The sequence below is a fragment of the Propithecus coquereli genome, unplaced genomic scaffold (assembly GCF_000956105.1).
Source record: "Propithecus coquereli isolate 6110/MARCELLA unplaced genomic scaffold, Pcoq_1.0 Scaffold357, whole genome shotgun sequence".
Classification (NCBI taxonomy): domain Eukaryota; kingdom Metazoa; phylum Chordata; class Mammalia; order Primates; family Indriidae; genus Propithecus; species Propithecus coquereli.
Genome location: NW_012149252.1, coordinates 1,369,777 through 1,386,578, shown reverse-complemented (window position 1 = coordinate 1,386,578; position 16,802 = coordinate 1,369,777). Strand labels below are relative to the sequence as shown.

Here is a 16,802-nt window from a genome sequence, read left to right as displayed (position 1 = left end):
GAAAATATGCTATATTCAACTTATCTATTCTACAGTTGGTGGGCGTTATTCACTTTTCGGATGAGTATATAATAGGAATGGAATTGCAGGCCCCACAGGTAGGCATATTTCCAGCATTAGTATATATTGCCAAGTAGGTTTAAAAACTGTTTGTACCAAATTAAATTCCCATCAGCAGATTACGAGGGTTCTGGCTGTTGTGCATCTTTGTCAACACTTGGAATTTTTCTCCTTCTTCATTTTAGTCATTCTGGTAAGTGTGGAGTGATATTGCTTTACTTTTTAATATATTTATTGGCCATTTGTATATACTCTTCGTGAGGTTTCTCTTCATGGTCTTGCTAATTTATCTATTGGGTTATCTATCTTTTTTACTAATTTGCAGGAGTTCTTTATATATATATTCTGGACATGAGTCCTTTGTTGTGTATTGTGAATATTGTCTTCCACACTGTGGATTTCCTTTTTATTTTCTTATTCTTTCGATGTACATGCAGTATAATTTGTTTCCTTTCAAGAAACTTAGAACTTTATCCATAGTGCATGTCTGATGTACATAGCATCAATTAGGCAAAGTGATCTCACTATTATTAAACAGGTAGAAATAGATCTGGAGATGTTAATTAAATGACAAAATACATTGAAAAAATTATAAATTACTGGATTTTTAGATGACTAAAAATTATCCAGATTCTAATTTTAAATATTAAATTAATTAACTTTTACTGTGAACTGAAGAAAATACATGAAGAATTTCAGAAATTAGTTAAATTAGACGGGAGATTAAAAAACTCTGAATACTGGGTAGGACTGATTTTAAATATGCGAGGATTCCAAAAGATCCTTGTTGGGTCCCAGCTCTTATTGTTAGTAGCTATCTTGCATGAGAACACCAAAATGGGTTGCATTTACTGAAAATATTTTCATTCTAAAATATTGTACCAAGACAGTTCAGGGCACAACCATATGTCACTTTGATGAAAATATTGCTAGACTCCCCCCGTGAGAAAGTAAGTTGACAATATAGCGACTTTTCAACAATCTTCAACTTCCCTAGTGAATTTGGTTCTCTTAAAAGCTTGGTGAATTGATAGGCTTAGAAAACTAAGGTCTGAATCTATCGAATATGGACAGAGTAAGTGATAGATAATTTTTTCTATTTCTTTCAGGAAATGACTTTTCCTGTAGCCTGGAGGTGTTGCTTAGAGACATACGTAACTCTGTTCTAGACTTACACATTATTGGCTTCCTAGCTGACCACTACAGTAGCCGTCTCACTAAATTTTCAAATATGACAGCTATAGTGGCATTTTTTCATGTGAAAAATAGAGCTTTCTAGTTAGCACTGAATCAAGACCAAAAATTCATTTTTAGTTGGTCTCCACAAAGACCATCAAAAAATCACCTACCTTTGGAAATTTGTCCTGAGATGGATTTAAAATAGTGACCTGACATTCAAAGTCAATATTTTTGAGCTACCTGGGTCCATATCTCTGAGCTACTGGCTTCCATAAAATGAAATTATACCGACTCTTTGGTAACTTAGATAGATCTTTCAAGTTTCAATATTTATTTCCTTCCTTTTCCTACTTCACTGCAACCAAATTCCATTTTACCTGGATATTTTCTGAGCAGGAGCAAACACCAAAATTCATGATAGGTTCTCCACTGGTGTTCCATTTTTCCAGACTGTCTTTCTTCAAACACCGTCTGCAAATAAAAATGATACGGACTTGACGTGTGCGTGTGTGTGTGTGTGTGTGTGTGTGTTTTCATCTTTATGTAACAGTATATAAATAAGTACTTGGTATTAAATTCAGGTGTGTAGTCCTAGGTACGATTTGCTGATTTTTCATAACTTGAATATACATTCCATGGCCATTTTCTAGTGATCTGACATTTTATGGTGGGGGATTGAGGGAGAGCATTTATTGATTCAATAGCGTTGAGACCAAATCTCATTGAATTGTCTTACTGTGTCAGGATGGGGCTTTTTGTTTCCTTTATTCTCTTTGCTCTTTTTATCCTCTCTTCTGACAGGAAGGGAATACTTTAGCATAATATTAATAATACACCAAGGTCAGATTTACATGTTCTATGTACTGTCTTGGAAGTTTGAATAAGCAATACTGCATAGTGCAAACATATGGGAACTGGAGTCAGAAGACTTGGGTCTCAGCTTTAGCTGTAGAATTTACAATCTAGATTTCTTCAGACAAGTACGTTATACAAGCCTCAGTTTCTTTAGCTGTAAAATGGGATTAATAATTCACAAGGTTGTGATTGTTAAATGAAAATATGTATACAAAAGAGCTGTACAAATTATGACATCTAATGTTTATCATTACAGTATAGCATAGCTGTGGAATGAACTAAAGGAGATAGATAAAATCTGTTAAACAGATTTCCATCAGGGAACTGTCCTCTTCCAGCCAAATACACACACACACACACACACACACACACACACACACCCTGCATACACCTGTGCACACACAAAATGGAACGTTGAAAACAAACAAAAAGCAAGAACCACTTACGGATCACTGGTGTTCAGACACAGGTTGTCAATGCCAGGGAAGTTCCACATTGCTGAGACCAGTTCTTTTGTGCTTGGATGAGAATTCCTGAAACGTTTGAAGGATAGAAACAGATTCGTGACTCTGCCACTAGTCTGCCATGTTAAACTCATGCTCACAAATAATTTGAAGAAATGAACTGTGCTGTTTATAGGACTATTTTCTTAAAAAATCTAAGAAAGATGCAGTGTCAGGAAAAAAAAAGTATCACAGGAAAAAATATACACATGTCTCTATTTGGCTGCTTTGTATTTCTAATTGTCATGTGCATTTAGTGATCACCTATTGTATAAACAACATTATATTATACAGAATTCTGACATTGCTATTCAATATTTGTGAGACTAATAAAAAGCTATTTTCTGTATATCACAACAGGTAATATACACATAACCTGGCTTTCTTGGTTAAAGTCTGGTCATTAAAAATAGGCCTGGCGCGGTGGCTCACACCTGTAATCCTAGCCCTCTGGGAGGCTGAGATGGGTGGATTGTTTGAGCTCAGGAGTTCGAGACCGGCCTGAGCAAGATTGAGACCCTGTCTCTAGTAAAAATAGAAAGAAAATTAGCTGGACAACTAAAAAAATATATATAGAGAAAAAATTAGCCAGGAATGGTGGCACATGCCTGTAGTCCCATCTACTCGGAAGGCTGAGTCAGAAGGATCGCTTGAGCCCAGGAGTTTGAGGTTGCTGTGAGCTAGGCTGATGCCATGGCACTTTAGCCAGGGCAACAAAGTGAGACTCTGTCTCAAAAAAAAGAATTCAAAAAAGTCTAGTCATTAAAAACAAATATCTACTATACCTTTATTTTCAGGAGAATACAAAAAAAAAAAAAACTCTTAAAAAGTTATTTGTTGGCAATGGAAGTAACATTGCAATATATCAAACTGTCCATTCCTTTAGCAGAAGCAGATACTATGAACCCTAAGTTCTTTATTCTTCATCATTCAATGGGATTCACGCAGGTACAATCACACCTCTGGAAGATTTTTGGAAACATTCTTTTAGTTAGTGGAAAGAAACTTACGCATAGAAGGCTGTCTGTTTGGAGGTACCGTAAAGAGAAGGGGAGATCTGGATCTCTGGATAAATGTTGCTGGAATTTCTTAATGTGCCAAGGCCCATGGCTGTGGTTACAAAGACGATGGGGAGGATAACCTGAGCAATGAGACCTTTCCAGTTCCTGCGGGTGTGATGGAACCTCTTGATGAGTATAGCCATTATCTTCTTCAGTAGTAGTCCCAAACCGTCCAACCTCTCTCCTCTTGTCAGAATTTTGTCTAATTAAGAAAAAGAGATTTGATATAGTTCTGGAAAATCTTAGTAAATAAAGTAATAAAGTAACTTCAAAAACTATGGATGGATGGGATAATATGGTGCGGTGGGAAATGCTTATATTTTAAAGATCTGGATTTCAGGTTCAGCAATGCATGTATCAGCCTTAGTCCTGTGCCTTCCACTGGGAAAATGAAGGACCATAAAACCCATCTTATATAGATCTATATGTAAAAATGATTCAAAAATTCTAATTCCCTGTGCAAAAAAACAGCCATGTACATAGTGATTTTACATCAAAGTTAGATATCTAGAATTTCATAGGTGATTATTGTCCTCCAACTCCAAAGTCTCAATGCATACTAAGGATGGATTCCTACTTACTAATACTCAAGAGATAATTTCTATCAAGAGATTGAATTTAAATGAGTAGAAATTAAAACACCAACCTAGTCTAAGAACTCATTTCTATTATGAGTAACTTAGTTGATTCCAAGTCTAATTGATTGGCTCTGAGTATAACGTGAGGTCCAGTGAATTCACCATAGGGGAAAAGGAAAATCCTCTCCTCCAAAGTCTAGTTCTAGTTCAACCACTTGTTCATTACGTTTTCTCTTTAGAAATTTGGAATGATTGTATTGCCTTTCAAAACTCCATTTTTACCATTAGAGTTACAAGAAAGAACTCATTGGAAAAATGTCTCTCCCCCACCCCTACTTTGAAATGCTTTTCAGATGCTGAAAAAAATTCTGTAGCTCTGAGAGTCAGAGCAGCTGTGGAGGCCATAAACCATTGCTTCCTCAATAGAGATTTATGGCTAATAATTTCAGCAGCCCCCTCTAAAAATAGGTTCAAATATCGCATTCTCAGCAAATGCCTGCCACCAAGCACTCCTTCTTATGTGATAAGATGATGGTATTCCTCAACTCTGTGTATATTTTAAATTTTCCATCACAAATTATGCAGCACAAAACTCATGATCTTCATTTAGCTGATAAGGAAAAATACAAAGCTGCTTAATTTAAAATGAATTCCAATTAAACAGAGTGAACACGTTTAAATGCAAACTCATATCTCCACAAAAGGGAATTGAAGAAGGAGCTGAATATTTTGAGTTAATTAGTATGCTTTTCTGTTTCTTGAGAAATTACATGTGGATGACTTACAGGTGTATCAAATGGAATAAATGTGCTTTCTGAAAGATAATGTCAATGAGGGGAACGTTTTGACTGAAGAATAGTTTCAAATTATGAGACAAATGTCGAGGCAAACACTTAGTATTTACTTCCCGAAGCAGATGACCACTTTCTAATCAAAGTTCTCAATTCCATGGACTCTACAACTGTATCCCCCAAAGGATGATAGATGAGGACATATTTCCCTCAAGTCCCAGAATTATACAAACACCAGAGATGATCTTTTCTGAGGTTTAAAGCCAGGCAAATGTTTAATTAAAAGTTCTGTTCCTAGACATTTTTCCCAATTTAAGCAAACTGTGGAAATGAGTACTCCATAATTTATATATCATTTTACTATATGCTACCTTAAGTAAATAGAGTTTCCAGAGATATAAATTAACTGTCAGAAAGAGAATAAGAGACAATAAAAGTTATTTTCAAGAGAGCCCAATCCCTTAAACTCATGTCAAGAAACATGATTTTTCGAATATATCCTGTGTGAAGGATTGCTGAGCTGGGGGGAGGATCCTATTATTATTATAGATTCTTAACCATCAAGTCCAATTTAATCAATCCAGAGACTTTCCTTCAAAAGCATTTTCTCAGCACCTGAACGATCTAGAGTGGGGGGAGGTTAGACATGTTTTCCAATGAGGTACCATAAGGAGTGATGACTCTTTTTTTTTTTTCTTTTTTTTTTAACTTTTTTTGATGACTATTGTCTTCACTTAGGCATGTCTAATAACAGGGAGTGAACCATCTCACAAGGTAACCTGGTCTATTGCTGGACAGCACCAATTACAAGAAGAATTTTAACTCAAGCATAAATCTGAAATTGTAGAAGTTACATCTTGAAAACGATTTCTGGTGGGTAGGAGGAATACTCATCACTGCCCTATGAAGGGAGTTCTACATTCTTCAAAGTACTTTTGAAATAGAGAATTCAATTTGATTTAATGACTATTTTGTATATTATAATAAAAAAGGAAGCTTATATTTCTTTAGTTTTTTGAATGTAGAATGAAACTTCACAATTGAATTTTAAAAAATCAAAACTTTCCTGTGATTTTTCTCAATTATATCATTTATTGGTGTTAAGCAAAATATCCACATGAGAGGCATACCATCTCTGTCTGTGAAGTTGCTGCTGCTCACAGATAAATCGTCAGGAGTTGAGATGCCGTTAGTACTGGAACTTCCAATTTTCTTTTGCGTTAAGTACTCAAGACTCATGTTACTATTTTTATGTGGCTCTTTAGTCAAGTTCAGAAAGACCTAGAAAAAGAAACCAGATCACTTCATTAATGTAAAAAGTGCATGTCTTTTCTAATGTCTAAGCTAATTTTGATTTTGAATTATCATATTTATTAAGACAAATATTTCCCATCTGACTTTAAGTGAACTTTTTTTTAGAATTTTTATTATTTGACACCAGTGACAGGAAAATTAAGTGGATATTTTTGTTTGTAAAAGTATGTGTTCTATAGTTGGAGCAACAGCTTGTTCTCAGAAGTCAGTCTTACATAAGAACAGGATTGAAATAATATTAAACTGTTCTGATTTTGTGAAATACTTATTTACTTATTTTTTAAAAACACCTGCACATGTTTATTCTAAGGGAACAGCAAGTTATATCAGCTTTACTAAAAAAAAAAAGAGAAGTCAAAGTGTACCTCTTCCACGGTGGTGTCTGAAATGCCATAGCACCCGATGTTGAGGTCACCCATGCCATTGTCCAGCGCTCGCAGGAGCGACAGATAGGCTCCCGAGACTTTGGTGCTGAACGGAGGAAGCACATAAACAAGCTCTCCCCCAATATCCTCCTTGAGGTAGGCTTCGGGAAGGTGTGATCGGATCATTGCTGTCACGGCCATGGTGTCACATACTATATTTGCATTTAGATTTGGACTCTAGAGACAAAGACAGAAGTTAGACACTCTCTTCTCTTTACACTATAGTGAACCAAAGTCCTAATCAGAGGTGGGTGAATTCTTTTAGGCCACTCCAGACCTGAGTCAGATCACACACCACTGCTTCAGTGCTCCCTGTCCCACTCGGGGTTCCTGTGGTTGTCTGCAAGTCACTACCTTACCGACCCCATCCTCCCACTCCACCTCATTGTCCACCATCCTCCCTTTCGCTTGCTCTACGTCAGCAGCAAGTGTCTTTTCTGTTGCTAGAGGGCTTCAGGCTCAGGCACACACACACACATCCATGTCCACCCAGGACCCTTGAAATTGCTCTTTCTTTGCCCTCGGATTGTGACATGTCCATTCTTGAACTGGCTCCAACTCTTGGCTTACCTGTCACTTTCTCAAAGCCCTCTTCTCTTATTACCCTACTTAAAAATGGCACCACTCAGCATTACCTCCTTCTCCTCTCCTGCTTCATTTCCATCCACACCAATTACTAACTAATTTATTTATTGATTGTGTCATCTGAATTCCTCACACCCCATCAGAATACAAACTCCACAAGGCAGGGATTTTCATCAGTTCACTGCTGTACCCCCAGTGCCTAGGACAGTGCTTGGGTACACTGTAAGGCATAATAAATACCTAATACACAAATTTCTGAGTGAATTAATGAGTATACCTATGAAATATATTTTTATATTCAAAGTCACATCAGGATGATTAGATATTAAATAAATGGTGGTAGTCAAAACCTGCCTAGTAGCATATATATCTTGCACGGTATTGTCATATGCTACATGAGGTGGTACAGGGATCCTTAGTGAGCTTTTTTGTTCTTCAAAAAATGTAAAAGCACCACTGACCTGTCTAAGTTACAGTCTCCACACTGTCACTTGAGAAGTGCTGATTAGAGAGCGAATACATGACTTCACATTCTTTTAATTTGCTCTTGATAAAGCAGAAAATTGAATTTTTAGCCATATAAGCTGAAATGTTAGGGGAACTAAAAGGCTGATTCTCCATCAGTGATGTTAGGGTGCAGGTCATTTTTTACCTAGCGCATTGTTTCTCAATGTGCAGTCCCTGGACCAGCAGCACAGCATCCCCTGGAACTTATTAGAAATGGAGTAACTTCTGGTCCCACTCTCGGACCTACTGAATCAGACACTCCTAAGGTGGGGCCATAAATCTAAGTTTTAACCAAGACCTCCAGGAATACAGAGGCTCACTCAAGTTTGAGAACCACGAAGCTAGCATATTAATGAATTTTAGCAATGAATGAAGTTAGGCAGATTCTGCCTCCATTTCCTATAACCAATTAACTTATGACTCTATCAGGAGGTATATTTTCTCTCCTACCAACCTTCTTCTTGGTAAGAGTGAGGTGATATCCATCCCCAAATGTTTCCTTGAGGTAAAATGGTGACCCACAGCACCGCAGTCCGCCATGCTCCAGGAAGGCGATGCGGTCACTCAGCACTTCAGCCTCATCCAAATGGTGTGTGGACAGAATCATTGTTCTGGCTTGAAAATACAGAGACCAACGGAGAATGAAAAATGAAGACACAGGTCCCAAGATACACAGAGTGAGCAAGAGTAAACCCTGTGACATCATGAGGAGAAGAATCACATTTTATGAGCTAATTGAAAAACTAACTGACTACAGGGAACTTCCAAAATGATCAAAGAAAAATTCAGAAGGGGTGTTCTTAAATATTTGGGGGTGTTTTTCAAATGAATTGGAAGCAAATTAGTATGATGCTGACTGGCTAAATGTCCATCATTTGTCGCGTGGGCATTGGCAACTCTCCCCAATCTGTCAGTTTTGCTCCCGTGGTTTCATTTTGCACTCTGTTTTTATTCCCTTTCTTCACTACAAGAAAATGATAATTTTAAAGACTTTTTGAATATTCCTCTCTGATTAATCCACTCCACCCTGATTACTCCTTTGCTTCGCATCCTGTTAGCACTTATTTAGTCTGTTTTCAGTTTATTTTTGTTTGTGTATGTTTGATATATCTAATTAGATTTTTCACTCCTCTAGGCAGACTTTGGAACTTCTGTTGAACTTCTGTGCTCTCAGAAAGGCCAGTTAAGTGCTCAACTCACCGTGGGCACTAGATAGATAATAACTAATTGACCCAGAAAGTTGGCTGGGAGAAGAAAAATCTTGGGAAAAGAAAGAGCCAATCTTAGACCTTTAAAGGATATCATACACAGAAAAGGCTTCGACTTGCATTTGCATATCCCAGAGGGCAGAATTATGACTGTTGGGTGGAGAATTTATGAAAAAGTACTCATACCAGTTTTGTTCTTGCATATAACATCCCATATACTTCGGCGAGAACATGGGTCAACGCCAGTGGATGGTTCATCCAGAATTACTACCCTGGATCCACCGATGAGAGCTATGGATATAGATAACTTCCTTTTCATTCCTCCTGACAGTGTTCCAACTCTCTTATGACGATGGCTATACAGCCCAGTATCTTTTAAAGTCCTTAGAAAATAATGTATGATGGTTAGTTTTTACAGATAGACTATCTTAACACTGGAAAAATACAATAAACACACTAAGTGATAGGTATTCACCAAGCAACTGTTACGTGCTCAGTAAGATATAATAAACTACTGAGGATTCATGATATAGTTTCTATTATTTGTCACCGAGTTGTAGGTACCAAATTAATACTCAGAAAAAACACAAGGGAATATATACTTCATTCGTTTGACAAATATTGATAGAGTGCCTGCCTATTTTATGCCAGGCTATGTTTTAGTGCTTGGGAAAAGCAGTGAGAAGATGGAGTTTCTACTCGCAAGGAGATTATGTTCTAGTATGTGTGTGTATCGAAAGGCATGCGTGGAAATCCAATCAATAAACATATTCCCAAGTAAGTTTATAATATGTCAGGTGGTGATAAGTACAATAAAAAATAAATAAAGCAGGGTATGTGAGATAAGGAGTGTCTGGCACATGCTATTTTAGGCATCTATTTTATATGTGGGGATCAACTGAGAGAAGATGACATTTGGGCAGAGACAAAGAATGTGGTCATTTGACCAGGAATAAGTCAAATGGCTATCTGAGGAAGGGTGCTGTGAGTAGAAGGAAGAGAAAGCAAAAGACTGGAGTAGGCCTAGTGTAGTTATGCATACAACTAGGCCAGTGTGCCTAGAGTAGAGTGAATGTGGGAGAGAGTGGGAGAAAATGAAATCAAAAGTGAGATCAGGGGCAGGTCATGGAGGACTTTATAGGCCTTGATAAGGACATTACTGAATGTCACACTGAGCATAGCAGGAAGCCATTGGATTTGAACCCAGGAATGACATGGTCTGATTTGCAGTTGAAAAAGATCACCTTGGCCCCTCTTCCCAGATTGTACAAGAGAAGAGTGGAGGCTGAGAGTCTAGTTAGGAGGCTTGGACCAGTGTAGTATCCATGGAGATGGGAAGCAAAGGATTTGGGGCAATATGGGAGCCAGAGATGAAGGGAGTTAAACAATTTCAGTGTAATAACTGGCTGGTGAGGTTAATTAAATGTACACAGTATCAAAGAAGTAGAAAGACTAAAAACCAATTGTTTTGTGAGAAAACATCTCCTATTGGTATTATTACCAGAACTTCCCCAACCAAGCTATGGGTCTTTGAGAGGAGTTAGCAACTCATGTTCTCATTCCTGTCATAACTCACCTTTTTACTTCCTCGTGGAGCTGCTTTTTAGTCCAGTGAGGAACTTTGATGGAGCCATATAAGAGAAGGTGTTCCTTGGTGGTGAGGTAACTGAACAAGACGTCGTGCTGCATGCAGACCCCCATGTTCTTTCGCACAGTGTTTAGGTCTGTTTTGATATCTTTTCCATACACAAAGATGGTGCCTGCTGAGGCCCCAAACAGCCCAGTCAACATGGAACTGGAAATGAAGAAATGATAAATTAGGTATGAACCAAGCATTTAAACTAGATATCAGGACTAAATGTATCTCAGTTGTTAGTTAAAAAAAAAAATGTTACAGTGTATCTTCTTAAGCAAGGACAAATTATGAAATAAAATGGTATTAAATGGGAATAAAAAATAAAAATTACTTTTAAGTGATTTTAAGTGTTAAGTAAGCACTACATGATGGTGGTGGTGGTGGTGGTGGTGGTAATAATGACAAAAGTGGTTGTGCTTTTTAATTGCACATACGCTCTCTCCTTGAGCAAACTCAGGCACTTCCCTGGCATCCCTTAGTATCTACAGGCTGACATGTCTCAAATTTATATCTCAGCCCCGGCCTCATCACTCAGTTCCAGCCTTGCTCTATACATCTAACGGATACTGCCACTTCTCTGTGAGAAGTCTTACATTGTCCTCAAACTCTACATGTTTAAAACTGAGCTATGATCTGTGCCCTCAAAACCACACCCTTGTTGAACTTACCACCGTCACTGTGCGATACATTCATAGAACGGTTGCACGAGACTGGAATTCGGAAGTCATTTTTCACACACCCCCTCCCACCTCTCCATTTGCATAGCTACCACCCCCATCTCTCCATTTCCACAGCTACCGCCACAGGGCCAGCCCCCGTCACCACCTGCCTAACCCATCACTGTAAGCTCCTAACTCTACTTCCCACATGCTGCTTGGTCATCTCCAGTCCTTTTCCCTACATTGTGACTACAGTATTTTCACCTATGTGATTTCCCATCATCTTTCAGATGATGAGTAAACTGGACCATATTTAATACCCATCTCCTCTACTATTATACGAGCTCCATGAGGTCAAGGAAAGGACCTGTTTCTCAGCACTCTGTGCGGTGCCTAACCAGTGCCTGGCATTGAAGCCTTGTGGGTTAAACAGGGAATCAATAGAATATGCAATTTTCCCATAAAAACACATTGAAATGCAAATAATATATATCTTATTCCTTATATTAAAGGTTTATGTTTAGAACAATAAAATAGGGCATTCTCAGCTAAAATTATAGCCTCTTTCAAAGCTTTTTCTATTCCTTTTCTTCACTGGTCTCTTATTGCCTATTAGGAATCTTCCCTTTTAAGCACTGTACTCTCACTAGAAAGCCAACTCTGACTTTACACAGGTCATGCAAATAGAGAGCCTATATGTTCTCTCATCTCATGACCTTCCTTTATCTCTTTTATTTACCAAAAAAAAATTTTAATCTCAATATTTTGGTAGTTGCTGAGCTTACTTGTGATGATGCTTAATAGGACATGCAGCAAAGCGACACATTTTCTCAAACAAGGGCTAGAGCGCCAACAGCATCTTAGCGCTGACTCACCAGGGAAGTGAATGTGGAGCACTGGAGGCAAATCACACATATAAAAATTCAAAAGAATGTCACTTTAAAGACATGTGAGTCTCTTCTCCATTCTGACACAAGAAAATGCTACTTAAGTGAAGAGTGAGGAAGAACAGCCCAAGTAGCGCTCCTGGCCTCTTTGATCTACATCTGCTAGGTGGTGGTTCTTTTGTCTCTTTAGTAATCAAGGCGAGAGTTTCCTGTGATGGAGCAGCTGAGTCTGTCTTTACACCAGGATGTGCAAACTCAAGCTTAGACATGGGCCAGGATAGAAATGCAAAGAAATGAAACAGCCTGGGTGTATGAGGCAGTACAGATCTGTAGAGTTCGGGAATGAAACAGAAAGCAGGTGCTTCCTTTTAGAGATCAGTCACTAAGGAGCCCCAACAGGTAGTCTCAACCTAAGAATATGGACTCGATGCTATAGAATTTCCTAAGAGATGCCAAGAATATTTATTTTTATTAGAAAATTCCCCATTTTTAAATATTGACACTGAATTAAAAATTTTGAGAAGTAGTGGGTAGGCCACCACTACTAGGTAGACCAAATCATCCTTGGCCTGACCTGATGTTTGAACTCACAATTTAGAACCTCAGATTTATACTCCATTCTATAGTATACAAGTTGAACCATCTGACTCCATCTGGGAAATGTAATAACTTTGTCTTTTTTATAAAAGAGTTAATTTATTAATAAAACTGTATCTGTTGTAATATGCTTCAATGACAATGTGTTGGAAAGTAACATACATGGTAGTAGTTTTCCCGGCTCCATTGGGCCCCAGCAATGAAGTAATATGCCCTTCATAAAAGTTCAAATTCAGGTTATCAACAGCAACTTTTGAGCCATAGATCTTTGTGACCCCATGCAGGGCAACTCCGACTGTGAGATCTTTAGGTTCAGGCTCAATGTTAGAGGGAAACATGTACTCGGGACCTAGAGAGAAATCAAGGCAAGAGTTGTAAGCTCACAAATAAGACAATGCAGCTAGAGTTGACTTTATCTTAATTAAAAATTGAAGACTATAAAAATATAATTCTCTAAGTAAAAAGAAAAAAATTCCAGAAACAAATGATTTAGTATAGTCTTCAGCCTTCTTCTCACTTGATTACACATTGGATGAGAGTGGGGAATTAAGGTTTATATAACCCTTCTCTGTTGGAAAAAGTCCCAGGATATAGAATCATATTTATAAATTCTACTTTATTTAACAGATCTCGAATATTCAAAAGCTAAGTTTAAGGCTTAAGGCCTGGTTCTCTGATTTGGCAGGAAGATACAAATTTATGGAATAAATGTCTACAAGTTGTGATTTTACAATAACAAGACTAGTTCAAATCTGTAGTTTATAGAATTCAGTTCATTAGTTACTATTAATATCTACACCTCCTTCAGACATCACAGAAAGACTACTTATGTGGGTCATACTTACTTTATAAAGATGACACTACGCACCCAATGTTAGTAAGACAAGCTTTAAACTATTTTTCCAGTGTTAGTGATGAGTTATGCTAAATTACCCATATTTGTTACTTTGTTACTTCTTATGACTGATGACAGATGGCTGGAGTTAGGGTGTAGACTGTGGCCAAGGAACAAAATTTGTCTCTGTGTGAATCTAACTGGACCACAAAGGGATCTGCAATCTTGGTCCAATTAGCGCCATATGCTGACCAACTGAGCTAATGAGCCCAGAAAAATCCACAATTTAATCCCCCAAAGAGTCCAGACATGTACGTGTAGACATACTCATCCATGACTAAAAGGATGATAATTTTGCCATTTAGAAAAACATAATTAAAACTATGAGTCATGTAATTTTTGTATTGGTTCTCTCATAGTAATGCATGTTGTCGACCTACTCGTCTTACTGGCAGACGGGTTGGTGTTCTGCATCATGATATTAGTAAACATGAGGCCATTGCTCTTCTCAGGCTTTTCCTCTGCACACCCAAATCGCTCCTTCCAATAGGATGGAAGGACTGGAAAATACCATGGAGCTGCCATGCCATATGTCCCTGTAATAAAAATGTATTAAGAAAAGTGATTATTAACTGATTATTAACATTAAGCATCAGAAACTAAACAATAGAATACTATATATCGTTCAGGAAGTAGTTTCATTTTTTGATATGGCATAAAACTAGAGGATGGTCTCTGTTTCCAAAGGAAAGTAAAAAAGATAACCTTTCTTTTCTTCTTTTTATTTTTTAAAAGCAGTTTCATTGAGGTATAATCACATACTATAAAATTTACCCATTGTTAATTGTCCAATTAGATGATTTTTAGCAAATGTGTAAAGTTGTGCAACCATTACTATTGTCCAGTGTTAGGACATTTCTATCACTTGAAAAAGTTCTCTCATGCCCATTTGCAGATAATCCCTGCTCCCACCCAAGTCGCAGACAATCACTGATCTGCTTTCTGTCTCTACATATTTTGTCTTTTATTGAAATCTCATACAAATGAAATCATACTCTTCTATTCACTTAAAGCACAGAAAAATGCACAATTATAAATAAGGCTTAATGGAAAAACACCTAAGCATGTTGGAAGGCATGACTGCTTGAGACCTAGAAGGGAGAATCTCAACTTCGTCTTCTTCCTTTAGAATCTGGTAAATTCCCCTTAGAATTAGGAGACTCGACTTCTGCCTGATAATATCTCACTCTCTTATTTGGAAAGACTGGGTTGATTTTTGACACTATTCCATGCTTCTTAATTCACTCCATCTTTAAAGGGATATCAGAGAGGGAACTCAGCAGTAAATTATCTCATCTTGAAAAGTTTTGGCTAGTTTTGGGATTAGAGTACTTTTTTTTGGAGATTATATATGACAAATCAAATAGTAGAACATATATATATATCTCCTGATTTATAAGGATGACAACCATAAAAAGCCTATATTCATAGGAAGCATGTTCATACCTGGAAAAACATTCCTGACATACCAAGCAATAAGGAAATAAATGAAAGAGTCAGCTAGGATTAGACAGCACAGCCAGCCAAATGAGGTGGTGTCATCCTCAACTGGGGAGCTGTACATATTGTCCCACTGGAGACCTAAAAAGTGAACACAGATGTTTATTCTTCTGTGACACATATCACAGCTGTGAAAGATAAAATCCAGTTTTAGAGGAAGTGAACCTACCAATGCCCTGTTCTTCATACTGTGCAATGTATTGGCTTGCATAACTGAATGCTGTTGGGGACAGCAGGCTCTGGGAAGAAAATGAACAACAATGATAGTTCTTGTAGATTTCATACACTTCACCCAGAGGGATCTTAAAATACTTAAAACTTTAGACATTTGTGTAGATAAAATTGATGTTCACTCTCTAAGCATATTTAAAAATACAGATGTCCCTTATCAAACATGCTACATCTCTGAAAGAATAGAAGGAATAGCAGGAAACAAAAGTAGGAAAATGACAACTTGGAAAATATTTGTTAAAAATTCAAAATATATATGTAAACTTATTAAATATTGCTCAGCAATTTATAAAATGGCTAATTACAGAGTAACCCAGTGTTGAGACTAAAATTAAATGAAAACATCAGGGGCCAGAAGATGTTTTCACTTCATAAATTTATTTCAGGTAATAGAAGGGCTATGAATGAAAATACACTGAAATATCAGTTGATTGAATACTGACAATTGCAATAAATTATAAATGTAATTTTTGTTTAAACCCAAAATAGATAGATGAAAATTATTCATTACTTTCTATTTTCATAAACAGCAAAGTTTTAATATGATGAGATTTGCTCCAGCTTTCCAAATTTTGAAGTCAGTAATCTTAATGCTTTTGTTAAAATTCTTAAATTAATTTAGTGCTCTTGAATTGAAAAGGCAGAAAAGAATTTAGAGTTGATTATATGCTGTCAGTGCATTTGTCTTTATGCCTGTAAGTTGCATTATGTGTCATGAAAACCATGAGAATTGTTCACACATGAGAATAATTTCAATACTAGAGGCTCCAAGATGTCTAAGGAATTGGACCAGAGAGAAGTCAGAATTCTTGACGACCTCTAAAATATCACGTATCCCGTTTTAACTGCTCTTTCTTTAGCAAGTATTTCTTAACAGCATCATGCATTATGGTTTTGGGAGGTTTTCATTGTCTTATACTTGTATGGTATACAATGATGTAGAACAAAAACTGACTATCATTAGGACATTAAGCTTATTTTGCTATTTAGTGAATTTTTAATTTTAGATAAATGAACTTTCAGTGGAAACAACCCAAGTGCCCATCAATACAGGAGTGGATTAATAAAATGTGGTATATGTATACCATGGAGTACTACTCAGCCATAAATAATGGTGAATTGATACCTCTTGTATTATCCTAGATGGAGCTGGAGCCTATTCTTCTAAGTGAAGTATCACAAGAATGAAAAAAAAAAAAAAAGAATCACGTGTACACACCATTAAATTGGTACTAATTGATCAACACTAACGTGCACATATGGAAGTAACATTCATAGGGTGTTGGGCAGGTGGGAGGGAGAGGAGGGGATGAGTAAATTCACACCTAATG

At 37.1% G+C, this 16,802-nt stretch overlaps 1 protein-coding gene across 1 annotated transcript in view; it reads right to left on the bottom strand.

Moving 5' to 3' along the window:
* The window catches only part of ABCA12 (ATP-binding cassette, sub-family A (ABC1), member 12), a 203,578-nt gene that overhangs the window by 57,587 nt on the left and 129,189 nt on the right, over positions 1–16,802 (bottom strand). Inside the window, 12 exon segments of the mRNA XM_012651460.1 lie at positions 1,617–1,710; positions 2,541–2,627; positions 3,608–3,860; positions 6,158–6,308; positions 6,707–6,943; positions 8,313–8,473; positions 9,253–9,449; positions 10,643–10,861; positions 13,008–13,194; positions 14,130–14,276; positions 15,187–15,321; positions 15,410–15,479. Of these exon segments, the coding sequence (XP_012506914.1) occupies positions 1,617–1,710; positions 2,541–2,627; positions 3,608–3,860; positions 6,158–6,308; positions 6,707–6,943; positions 8,313–8,473; positions 9,253–9,449; positions 10,643–10,861; positions 13,008–13,194; positions 14,130–14,276; positions 15,187–15,321; positions 15,410–15,479 (1,938 nt within the window).